Below are 13,305 nucleotides of genomic sequence, written 5' to 3'. Positions count from 1 at the left end.
TTCAAAGGCTGGAACAGATAATAAACAGTGGGGTGGCGGCAACAGAAAAATGTTAGTGTGAAATTGCAGACTATGAAATTGGGGAGGCAGATGGAGGCAAAAGAAAATAAGGTCAGAATTACACCTGGTAAGAGTCTTACAGCATAACCCAATAATAATAATAATAATAATAATAATAATAATGATGATGATGATGATGATGATGGTGATGTAAGGTAAAGGACCCCTGGACGGTTAAGTTCAGTCAAAAGTGACTATGGGCTTGCGGCACTAATCTTGCTTTCAGGCCGAGTGAGCCGGCATCTGTCTGCAGACAGCTTTCCGGGTCATGTGGCCAGAATGACTGAACCACTTCTGGCACCACGGGACACCGTGACAGAAACCAGAGCACACAGAAATATCGTTTACCTTCCCACCGCAGTGGTACCTATTTATCTACTTGCAGTGGCCTGCTTTCGAACTGCTAGGTTGGCAGGAGCTGGGACAGAGCAAGAGGAGCTCACCCCGTTACGGGGATTCAAACCGCCGACCTTACAATCGGCAAGCCCAAGAGGCTCGGTGGTTTAGACGACAGCGCCATCTGCGTCAATAATAATAATAATAATAATAGTAAATCCCTCCTCATCTGACTGAGCTGCTCCAGCCACTATGTGCAGCTTCCAACAAATACAAAAACCTAATAAAACATTAAACATTAAAAAACTTCCCTATACAGGGCTGGCTTCAGGTTGTCTAGTTACTTATCTCCTTGACAGCTGAGGGGTGGGTGCCACTACCAAGAAGGCCCTCTGCCTGATTCCCTGTAACTTCACCTCTATCAGCTGATTGTCTAATTTTTCAATGTGAGATACTTTCATTAGTTTATTGTTTACAGGACTACATTTGTTACATCTTCTGTTAGTGAATTACACAACATGTTTTGATGCCAGGAGCCACCTTGAAGATGGTTTGCTATGGAAAGGCAGCATTCAAAGAAGCAACGATAGTGATAAGTTTTAAAGGTTGGATTTTCTGAGACATGGGGGGGGGGGAGTAGAGACAAGAAGTGGTGTTGTGTTAATGACATTGAACGGATGCTCTGTAAAAGGTGAGTGGAACTCACTGTGGCTATTCTCCAGTAAGAGCCCAATATAAAAGCTGCCAGAGTCTTCTGGCACCTTAAAGGCAAAACAGATTTATTGTCACATAAGCTTTTGTAGATTAAAGCTCACTTAAGCAGATATATGAAGTGTCATTCTCATTTGGCGGGGGGGGGGGGATGTGAACGGTGGGTCCAAAAGATCACGAAACGCAAGAGGCACAGTCACAGAATGTCAGACTGTATCTCTCACTGCATGACCTTTTGGTCCCGCTGCTTACAATTTTCTTTGTAGGTCTCTCTCTCTCTGTAATTTCTCTCTCACTGACAACTGAGGATAACACTCCATGCATCTTTGAAAGCTTATGGCACACTAAATCTGCTAGACTTGTAGATATGCCCATACAAATCACTAGCCTATCCCCCCCAAATGCTAGCCAACTAAGAGACTTGTCACCTACATTCTCATCCTTCACAGACAATGTAAAAATACTGAATACTCAACTTGCACTGGGTAGGATGACAGGTGAGAGACACATCATTCTACATCCTGTTTGCCATTTCCATGCTGGTCATGGAAGAACTTTACTCCCTTGATGGCTAGCACAGAAACCAGGTGGGCTTCTGGGGGAGGTATGGACATTCTTCTTCTTCTTCTTCGGCGATCACTTGTAGCCGAGTAAGATTGTCTTCCATAAACACGGTTTTAACAATGAGTCTGTAAGTGACTGTGGAGGCCAATGCTGGAACCACACATCCTTCCACAGTGTTGATCACGGTGTGGCTTTGCGAAGCATGCCTTCCTCTTAGCATGTTTCACCCTTGCGTCCTGAGTTCAAGTGTCTTCAAAGCTCATGACATCTTTGGTAAAGGCTGTTCTCCAATTGGAGTGCTTGCAGGCCAGTGTTTCCCAGTTGTTGGTGTTTATACTACATTTTTTTTTAGATTTGCCTTGAGACAGTCTTTAAACCTCTTTTGTTGACCACCAGCATTATACTTTCCATTTTTAAGTTCGGAATAGAGTAGTTGCTTTGGAAGATGATAATCAGGCATCTGCACAACATGACCAGTCCAACGAAGTTGATGTTGAAGAATCATTGATTCAACACTGATGATCTTTGCTTCTTCCAGTACACTGGCATTAGTTTGCCTGTCTTCCCAAGTGATGTGTAAAATTTTTCAGAGACACCATTGATGGAATCTTTCGAGGAGCTGGAGATGGCGTTTATAAGTGGTCCATGTTTCACAAGCATAAAGTAAGGTTGGTAGTACAATAGTTTTGTAAGCAAGCATTTTGGTTTCCCTGCGAATGTCCCGGTCCTCAAACACTCTGCACTTCAATTGGGAGAAAGCCCCATTCACAGAGCTCAGGCAATGCTGGATTTTCAGCATCAATGTCAGCCCTTGTGGAAAGATAACTGCCCAGGTAGGAGACGTGATTGACATTTTCCAATGTTACACCATTGAGTTGGATTTGTGGTGCTGCAGAGGGGTTGTTTTGTACTTGTTGGCGCAGCACTTTGGTTTTGGAGATATCCGTGTCTCCGTCCACTAACCCACTCTTACTGCATGGAATTCCCAAGGCTACTTTAAGATGCCATAATATTTTTCATTCACAAAACTCAAAATATCTATTTAATGCAGGGATGGGAAATCTCAGGCCCAGGGCCTGAATGGGGCCCTCTGTTCATTCTTTGGGACTCTTCACACCACAGCCTCCCTGAGAGCTTCTGCCTGGCTGGATTGTGTCCTTGAACTACGATGATGCCCACTTGCTTCCCTGAATAGAGGCCAGGGAGATATGCGTCTGTACAGAAACCTCTGACATTTGTGTGTCTCAAAATGTAGGCTTTTGTGCACAGGTAAGAGTCATGACGGGACGCAGGTGGCGCTGTGGGTTAAAGCCTCAGCGCCTAGGACTTGCCGATCGAAAGGTCGGCGGTTCGAATCCCTGCGGCGGGGTGCGCTCCCGCTGCTCGGTCCCAGCGCCTGCCAACCTAGCAGTTCGAAAGCACCTCCGGTTGCAAGTAGATAAATAGGGACCGCTTACCAGCGGGAAGGTAAACGGCGTTTCCGTGTGCGGCTCTGGCTCGCCAGAGCAGCGATGTCATGCTGGCCACGTGACCCGGAAGTGTCTCCGGACAGTGCTGGCCCCTGGCCTCTTGAGTGAGATGGGCGCACAACCCCAGAGTCTGTCAAGACTGGCCCGTCCGGGCAGGGGTACCTTTACCTTTACCTTTACCTTTACCTTAAGAGTCATGACTGTTGGTCCACCTGCCTCTCGCTCTGCCTACCAAAGAGATCCAGTCCCCGCATGAGGGAATGCACCCAAAAAGGATCCCACGCTCGATTTAGTGTGTCAACAAGTTAGTTATTGCACATTGCTGAAAACCTGAACATAGATGGAACTCACTTGCTTCCATTACTTCAACTTTGATTATTACAACAGGCAGGAGGGGAGGGTGCATGGAGGAGCAGATCAGGTACTGCAAAATTTCAGGTAAGGAGAAGCAATTTCAGGGATGTCAGTTTTTGCCTTTCACATCAGGGTATTTCAGATGTGATGTACACACAGTTTAAACTTGCTATCTCATAGTAACACACACAAAAAAGTGCAAGTATTGCAAGTGCAACTTCAAAAGCACTTCTACTTCCATGTGAAAATGCCTGTGGGGTGCTGAACTCAGACTCTCATCTGCTGCAGCTAACATGCCTAATGGTTAGGGATGAGGGGGAGCTGGAGTTCAGAGAGCCAGTGTGGTGTAGTGGTTGAGAGCGGTAGACTCGTAATCTGGTGAACCGGGTTCACGTCTCTGCTCCTCCACATGCAGCTGCTGGGTGACCTTGGGCTAGTCACACTTCTTTGAAGTCTCTCAGCCCCACTCACCTCACAGAGTGTTTGTTTTGGGGGAGGAAGGGAAAGGAGAATGTTAGCCGCTTTGAGACTCCTTCAGGTAGTGATAAAGCGGGGTATCAAATCCAAACTCCTCCTCTTCTTCTTCTTCTTAACACCCGGAGGACCAGAGGTTTCTCCATCCCCATCCCTGCTTTACAAGCTGCTCCTTTCCCCAAATCCATGTACCACAATAAGACATCCTCCAGGCAAGAGAATTCAGTGCAATTTCTCCATGCCTGTGCATCAGACTTGAAGTCCCCTGGAAACAGATAAGGCCAACTTGACGTATTCATGTATTCTGTCTCCAACGAACTTGTGATCGAGCTGCCAACCTTTCCCACAGATTAGAGGAGCAAGTTCAGTCAGTGACACCAAGTCACAGATGTCTAGACGAGGAAACCAGATTGTATTTTTAAAAGTGCTAGAACTCAAATTAGTGCAGTAACTCCCCCCCCCCCCCGCAAAACCACCCTTTCAACACTGTAACAACATTATCGTTGTCTAACCTACAGTGTTAAGCTAACAGCTTCAGACTTGTTATTTCTGAACATCACTGAGCCTTGGAAAAGGTTGACTTTTCGGCACTCCATATCAAAGGAATGAGAACGGTTTAGTTCTTTCCCACTGTAGTTCGTTCAGTGCATTCCAGGTTGCTCTTGCCCAGTGTCAACAGAAGACCTATTTAGGGAGACTGAGAAAGGTCTTGTGAGCTTCTTCTTCTGAGGCAAGTTCAGCTGTCTTGCAGAATTTGCATTAGAATAAGAAAGCACACTTGTCTCAAGCATTTTCTTCCAACACCCACTACCTGAGGAAAGGAATGTATGCTGGGTGGGATCCCTATACTCCAGCTTTTATTTTGCACTTAGCTGATATGAAAAGGTATTGTTTTGTAGGAGGGAAGCATCCATCTCTCCTTTGCGTGTTTGCATCGTAAGCTGAAGTGCCCTGCCTCTTCAGCCTATTTTTCCAAGTCCATTCAACTTCTCCGTTCTCTAATTAGAGTCTGTCGAAGGTTCCTATGTTTAGAGGCTAACTTTGCATCTCTCAGGTGCCAAAATCCCAAAGGAGCAGAAAAGACTATTTATGTATGTGACCACGGCTGCACGGATGTTACTGGGCCAGAGATGGAAAGAAGATAAAGTCCCTACCAGAGAAGAATGACGGATGAAGTTAATGGACTATGCTGAAATGGCTAAAATGACCAGAAGAGTCAGAAATCAGGAAGACCAAAATTTTAACAAGGAATGGGGGAAATTTATAACTTATCTTAAAGACCACTCTAAACAGTTAAAATTGTTAGTAGGATTGGAATAGCACTCGTAGTTTGAGGTTGATTTTGGACATAATGGAAGAAGTAAAAGGTTTGATTATCATAAAATATGTGGGAGGAACTGATTAATAATAGGACCCACATTGGGGAGAATGGTAGTCCAGGATATTCCTTGGAATCTTGTTTTTATGGTTTATGTTTGATATATTTCTGTAAATTTTAAGTTGAAAAATCAGATAAATAAATTTATAATAACTTTACATTTCTGCAGTCAAAATCAAAGTTATGAAGCTGGATCCTCTATTTATAAGACAAGAGTTGTGCGGGGTGATATCCGAACACTGCTACAACATGGCGACATGAAAAAAACCATGGCTCTCCAATCTAAATGAACTTTAACAACAAAACAACAAAAAAAGAGTACTTACTAGTGTCCAAAAGAGGTAAATTGTGAAGAGTGCGACAGTGAGTGCAATGAGGCCAACAGCTTCTAGCCTACTACTAAAGTGCAGGTGGTCCACTGCTCCCCGAAGACACAGCCAGCCAGAGATGGTAGCCAACGGAGTAATAAACAAGAAGCACACCATGTCCCCAAACAAAGTTCGCTTCTCGTGCTGGGGACCGGGATTTCTTAGCCACTGTAGAAAGAATTAGCACAGAATAAGTCTCAGCAAAGTCAATGCTTTCGTCCGGATAACTTGGCTCCCTTCCCCTTAACACAACTCACAACATTCCTCTGTCTTTTTAGTTAGTTCTCTGCTCGGTTTGTAAAATGGATGGTTCAAACAACCCAAAACACAAGCCAAAAGACTGCAAAGAAAGAAAGGAAGGAAGGAAGGAAGGGAGGGAGGGAGGGGTAAGGTTCACAGGCTATGGAGGACTTGCCCACAAATTTATTGACAGCTGCATGAATTATTATAGCTGGGTTGGAAGGGGCAAGCAGAATATAAAATGGAAGAATGGTATAAAGAGGTGTGGGATATAGCTATTAACAAAAAATTAACATGTGCCATTAAGGTAAGATGGGGAATATGCAGGAGAAATTATTTTGAGGAGATGTGGAGGATGTTTGTAGAATTTGTACTGTTAAAACGGAAAGGTGTCAAGCCATCACAAGAGGTGTTGAAATTTTGGGAGGTTGGATAGTTTCAGTGGAATGGTTTCAGTGGCGGGGTGCACATGTTTATTCTTATTTATTTATGATTATTACTTTGTCAAAACAAACAAGCAAAAAAAAAGGGAAAAAGGAAATGCTATTAAAAACCACTATAAAAAGAGGTAAAGTGAAGGTGCTTCATCTGAAATAGGGCAAGTTGGGTTTATTTGCTATTTTCATTGACTTTTTTCATTTCTGGGATGCAATACTTGCAAATAGCTGATAATTCATTCAATGCTGTAAAAATTATTTAAGAATTTCTGTGTCACGTTGCAAAACAAAGTCCACACCCCACACACCCTGCTCCAAGGTGGCTTACAATCAAATGGAAAAAGATAGAAAATATAAAAACAGTATATAAAATGTTAAAACAGCAGCACGAAATTACTCAGACCAGGAAACTAAGTCAAATGTACTGTAATTTAAAAGCATTTTAAAAGCAGTATCAGTTTAAAACCCGCCCCACCCTCTTTCTCTCAAAGAGAGGGGAAAAAAGTATTTAATGCTTATCTAAAAGAAGATAGGGAGGGAGCCAAACAAACCTCTTGAGGGAGGGATTTTCAAAAATATGAGGTAACTGCTGAAAAGGCTCTTAGGAAAAAAAAATACAGACCAAGTATATAGGACGGAAAAGCACTTATTCTCACCCTTTCCCAAATCTGGACATTTCACAGCTTATCTGGAGAATACTGGCTTTTACAGGTGTGTTTTGGAAACTGAAGGTAAAACTAATTTAATGAAGTCTAGTAATGGCTCTCTTGTTGAAACAGCATCAATAACCTGCCTATAAGCCTTGTGTTGTATTTATATATTTGTGAATGGATGGGCATGGGCATAGGAACAGGCTGAAAAGATCACTCTTTTTAATAATTTGGCAAACTTCTAGGCAGGGTCTGGGAGAGAGAAAACCACTGCTGTTAGAGGTGCCATGAAACCTGTTACTTACTTATTTCTTTAAAGATGGAATAGCTAAATGCAATGCTAAACAGTTTCAGATTACAATGCAAGAGTAGTGCATGTATTACAGTTTGGGACCAGGAAACCTAAAAGATTATTTCCCCCCTTATATATCCAACCAACCATCAAAATTGCCTCCTGTGGATAACATCTTAACCAGGAGATGCATGCAATGTGGAAATCTGGCCTTCAGTGTGGTGAGACCTATTCTTTGGAACTTCCTTCTGTTACATTAGACAGGTACCACCCATGTTGTCTTTTTGGAGCTTCACCTTTCAACAAGGCTTTTAGGTGGAGATATTTATCCTAGCCTGCACATATATTGGAACTACAGTGGTACCTCAGGTTAAGTACTTAATTCGTTCCAGAGGTCCGTTCTTAACCTGAAGCACCACTTTAGCTAATGGGGCCTCCTGCTGCCGCCAGAGTTCTCATCCTGAAGCAAAGTTCTTAACCTGAAGCACTATTTCTGGGTTAGCGGAGTCTGTAACCTGAAGCGTATGTAACCCGAGGTACCACTGCATTTTAACTGTTTACTTACACACACACACACACACACACACACACACACACACACACAGTTTTTGCACTTTTCCTGTTTTATGGCTGTAACTGTTTTGTTTGTTTTATAATCGTATTAAAAAAAATATGTACCCTACCCTGGGACGTTATGGTAAAGGTTAGCCAAGAAAGCTAATGAATAAATAAGTTGTGCTGCATTACTGCTGTGCCTCTCTTTTCTCAAACTAGCAGAGCCAATGCACTTAAAATCCTAAACTCTTAAAACGTCTATAGTATCCTTATTCACTTAGATCCCAGCCCCTAGAGAAATAACTGTAGAGATCACTATCCCTGCTTATAGATCGCACGATTGTTGCTGTTCAGTTAATTATACGTGCATCTTGCCTTTCAAGGCAACGTACACAGATATCCTCCCTTCAATTTTATCATTGCAGCCACCTTGTGGGGTCGGTTAGGCTGAGATAAAGTGACATGCTCAAGGTCACCCAGTGGAGCTAGTACTACTACTTATGAGAAGAGTTTTGACCACACTGGTTTTCACTGATCATTATACTAGAGGTACAAAAGTATTCCACACTGAAATCTTGCCGATCAGAAGGTCGGCGGTTCGAATCCCCGCGACGGGGTGAGCTCCCGTTGCTCGGTCCCTGCTCCTGCCAACCTAGCAGTTCGAAAGCACACCAAAGTGCAAATAGATAAATAGGTACCGCTCTGGCGGGAAGGTAAGCGGTGTTTCTGTGTGCTGCTGTGGTTCGCCAATAGCGGCTTAGTCCCTTTACCTTTTTTAAAAAAATCTATATGGCTCATGACTTGTATTTTTTCCTGCTGAGTCTAGAGATTTTTCTAGCAACAAATCATCTTCCGAAGTGACCACTCTGTTTTATATTTGGAGTTGTGGCCGGGGTCTCTTCCTGCCTTAGAGCAAAGTTGACCCTTGTCCTTTCCAAAGTCGTAATTTGCAGCGCCGTATCTCAAAGCACTTTTCACAATGAACTAAGAGAGGGTAAGGCTGCAATTGAGTTTTCTTACCTAAGAAACTTCTTCTGTGTTACTGAGATACTAAAATAATATGAAGCCAGTAATAAATCTCAACCGTTGAGAGGAGGGAAAAGGGCAGAGGAAAAGAAGATGGGAAGAGCCGAAATGTCACCAAGTCGGCATAAAATAGGAAGGAAGATTTGGAAAACAAGAGCAGAGAAAACAAATGTCTCAGTTCCTACAATTGTACCAAGAAGCATACAAAAACATAGCTCTAATGGTTACATTTCCCCCTCTAAAGCAGGCTTAATAATATCCCCACCTCCCCAAGTTACATTGTATGCTATGAATCATGAACTGAGGAATAAACCAGAAAGGTAACTGTAGCAAAGAAATATCAGGTCTCATATCTGTAGCCTTTGACTTGCTCTAATTGTTTTTTATCCAACAGTTCAATTATAAGATCGCAGCAAAATTTAACTCCTGTTAAAAAAATGAGAAGAATGCAAAATTCTCAAGTGTTAATAACTGTAAAAAATATTCATTAAAACCATCCAGATAAATGCATCTTTTAGTAGATCCAAGACAATTTCAAGTCATTTTCAGACTGTGGTTATTTTGTGGGTGGGATTCAATCACATCCCATGCAATTCAAGCCGATTTGATGTCCTTGCGGAATAAACTCCCTTCCGTAACAACAAGACAACTTCTGGGGAAATAGACAAGTATGGAATAGCAATGCTCAGTAAACAGTGGACATTGTCTAACCTCCCATTCTGCAAACAAATCAGGGTGAATGAGAACTGTGGCAAAACTAACAAAATGATTTTCACTAAACATCAGGAATACCTTTTATTATTATTATTATAAATTAGGCTGGCCTCGACCAGAGCCAGGGCCTTTTTGGCCATGGCCCCGGCCTGGTGGAACGCTCCCCCACAAGAGAGCAGGGCCTTGTGGGATTTGACATCTTTCCGCAGGGCCTGCAAGATGGAGCTGTTCTGCTAGGCCTTTGGGCAAGATGCAGTTTGACTCACTTTCCTTTGTATAAAACAAGCCTGAAGAAGACCCCCAGCCCACTCACAGGTCTTGTATGATCAGTGGAAACTGTTGGTCCTGGCAAGTATTAACCACTCTCAATGCCACCCTGAAAATTGCCAGCTGCCCGGATTTTAACTTGTCTGAATTAATTTTAAGATGTATTTTAATTAATTGATATCTGTTTTTATGCTTATTGTGTTGTTTTTATGATGTTAGCCGCTCTGAGCCCGGACTCGGCCAGGGAGGGAGGGATACAAAAATATTATTATTATTATTATTATTATTATTATTATTATTATTATTATTATTACCATTATTATTATTATTATTATTATTATTATTATTATTATTATCCACCCATCTGGCAGCCCCTCTGGGTGATTTCCAGCACATAAAAAAACAGAATCATACTTTTTGATGGTAAGAGCTCAACTGTGGGATAGACTCCCTTGGAAAGTGGTGAGCTCTTCTTCCTTGGAGGTTTTTGGGTGGCTACCTCCCCTGTAGGGATGTGGGTGGTGCTGTGGGTTAAACCACAGAGCCTAGGACTTGCCGATCAGAAGGTCGGCAGTTCGAATCCCTGCGACAGGGTGAGCTCCCGTTGCTCAGTCCCTGCTCCTGCCAACCTAGCAGTTCGAAAGCACGTCAAAGTGCAAGTAGATAAATAGGTACCGCTCTGGCGGGAAGGTAAACGGTGTTTCCGTGCGCTGCTCTGGTTCGCCAGAAGCGGCTTAGTCATGCTGGCCACATGACCTGGAAGCTGTACGCCGGCTCCCTCGGCCAATAAAGCGAGATGAGCGCCGCAACCCCAGAGTCGGTCATGACTGGACCTAATGGTCAGGGGTCCCTTTACCTTTACCTTACCTGCCCTGTATGATCTAGTTGAGATTCCTGCATTGCAGGAGGTTGGACTAGATGATCCTTGGGGTCCCTTCCAGCTCTATGGTTCTATGAATGCTCAACCAACAGGTCACCTGGAAGCAACCTTTTCTTTGTACCTTTTATCACTGGGCTGTTGCCCACAGTGTCACTTAGGGGAAAGTAAGGTTTCACCAGCGAAATAGGGGCGGATTCATGGCAATTCTCTGTGCAACTCTCCCTAAACCCATTCCAGAAAGTTGGGGGACCCTCCAGACCAAACATGAGGGGAGCACGTGAATGGCTTCAAATGGTAAAACATTCAGTGTGGACTGTCAGGAGTTCAGCCTACACTCGAGTAGGACTCTGGCAGAGACACATGCTCGACTGGCATGTTCTCTCCCTCCTAGTCAATCGTTCAGGAGCTTCAAAAGCTTTCTTCAGCCCGAACATCACAGCGACCGATGCCAACCGACACTGGCACACTTAGGGATCCACAGAGTTTGAGCATCATGCTTAACAGACCTCCGCAACTCAGCATTTTGGCTAATCTATTTACATATAAACACACACGGAGCACTGCAACATGGCTCCCTCTCTCTCTAGCATCAGACAGCAAAGAGAGAAAGAACAAAGGACAGTAGTCCCACTTCACGGAACACAGTAACACAAACATCCTGTCTCCGTCACTTCCCCCTCTGTGGAGTCAAAACATATACTGTCATGTGATAGACAACAATCCCATGACTGCAATCATGGAGCAGGAATTCTATCATTCATACAAGCTGAAAAATGAAAGTGTGTGAGACTTATTTGTGGCTTTATTTGCTACATTCTTCAGTGAAAAAATAAAGTAGTGGCACATGTAGATTCCATGAGTCTTAGATTCTTTGGCGCCAATGTTTTAAAGCATGATAGCTGCATAATTGTAATAACAGAACCAGGAAACCAGGCCTAGATGCAGGAAAGCAGACTTAGAACATTCCCAGAAATTGGCTGTTGAATTGCTCTTAATTGTAAGAGGAATTTCTCCTGATGTTCAGCTGATTCTGCCATCCTGTAACTTAAACCCTTAACATCTTGCCCTCTCTTTTAGGGCAGCAGTAAACAAGCTGTCCTCCCCTTTTTGTGGCATTCAGCTATTTGGAAATGTCCTTAGGTTTCCCATTGCTACCACCACCTCAGTTTCCTCTTCTCTAGGCTAAACATACCCAGTTCTTCCAATCTTTTCTCATAGGACTTATTCTCCACACTGCTGGCAATCGTTGTTTCCTTCCTCTGAACCTGTTGCAATTGGCCCGTGAGTCTGTAATCTATTTAACACACACACAATTCAGACGTCTTTCCTCAAGGTTGTATTTCCTTTGTGAGAATAATGGGTTCTGTGACCTGTCTAAATTGCATGTCTTCTTATTTTAATCCTATAAGAGATCGCAGCAGTGATTTCTGGCGATGCTAACAAGGCCATTCTCTTCCAGAAGGCTAGAAATGCCATTTCACAAACATTCTATTTTGTTTTTCAATATTTCTGTTTCAGGCTAGGAAGGTGCAGCACTTTAAAAAATAATCTGAACATTTCTTAGGGAAGTCTCTTGAGGTTGAGATTGCAAGATGTTTTTCTGTGCCCATTGAGCTGGCACCAGCAAAGACTATGATGTAAAACTTTTCCAAAATAAAACAAATAAAATATAAATCCATACAGAAAATTCTTCACAATCTAGGATAGATAATCATTTCCTTTAGGCATCACATCCATCCTGAAGTTCTAACAAAACAGGTAGAGATAAAGAAATTTCATATTCCTATAACTCCACTTACATTTGCTAAACATCTAGTTGGCCTTTTCCGCCTCAACATAACACTTAACATATCAGTGAACAAGGAATGCAACTCATACAAGTCAAACGCCCCCTCCCTTAAATGCAGTTTAAACTGAACTAGTCAGATTTGTAGGGATGCGGGTGGCGCTGTGGTCTAAACCACAGAGCCTAGGACTTGCCGAACAGAAGGTTGGTGGTTTGAATCCCCGTGATGGGGTGAGCTCCTGTTGTTCGGTCCCTGCTCCTGCCCACCTAGCGTTTCCGTGTGCTGCTCACCAGAAGTGGTTTAGTCATGCTGGCCACATGACCCAGAAGCTGTCTGCGGACAAACGCCAGCTCCCTCGGCCTATAGAGCGAGATGAGCGTGCGACCCCAGAGTCGTCTGCGACTGGACCTAATGGTCAGCAGTACCTTAATCTTTACCTTAGTCAGATTTGTGCTGTAACCAACAGGTTGGGATAAGCATGAAATCTAAAGCCCCCAAATCAATCATACACTTTGCCCTCTGCTATCAAGCAACAGTACTTCTAACTTCTCCTGTATCTATTTCTTAAATTTTCCAGGATTTTTATTATTAATTTGAATTATTACATCTGTGTACTGCATCTATCCCACTACAAGTCAGATGGCATCTACCAAAAGCAGGGGATGAGAAGTAGGTGGAAGAATACCCTAAAGTAGATTTTTGAAGAAAGTGTAGGTGGGATTCTACTGACTAATCCCATCACT

The 13,305-nt window shown here is 43.1% G+C and overlaps 1 protein-coding gene across 2 annotated transcripts in view; it reads right to left on the bottom strand.

Moving 5' to 3' along the window:
- Positions 1-13,305, bottom strand: part of MARCHF3 (membrane associated ring-CH-type finger 3) — a 166,834-nt gene that overhangs the window by 12,446 nt on the left and 141,083 nt on the right. For both annotated transcript variants that reach the window (XM_083702450.1, XM_083702451.1), the window contains one exon: positions 5,673-5,882. In XM_083702450.1, the coding sequence (XP_083558576.1) occupies positions 5,673-5,882 (210 nt within the window). The remainder of the gene's footprint in view (positions 1-5,672; positions 5,883-13,305) is intronic.

The sequence above is a fragment of the Podarcis gaigeae genome (genome assembly GCF_964106915.1).
Source record: "Podarcis gaigeae genome assembly, chromosome: 11".
In the NCBI taxonomy this organism is placed as follows: Eukaryota; Metazoa; Chordata; class Lepidosauria; order Squamata; family Lacertidae; genus Podarcis; species Podarcis gaigeae.
This window is presented reverse-complemented; position numbering and strand designations above follow the sequence as displayed.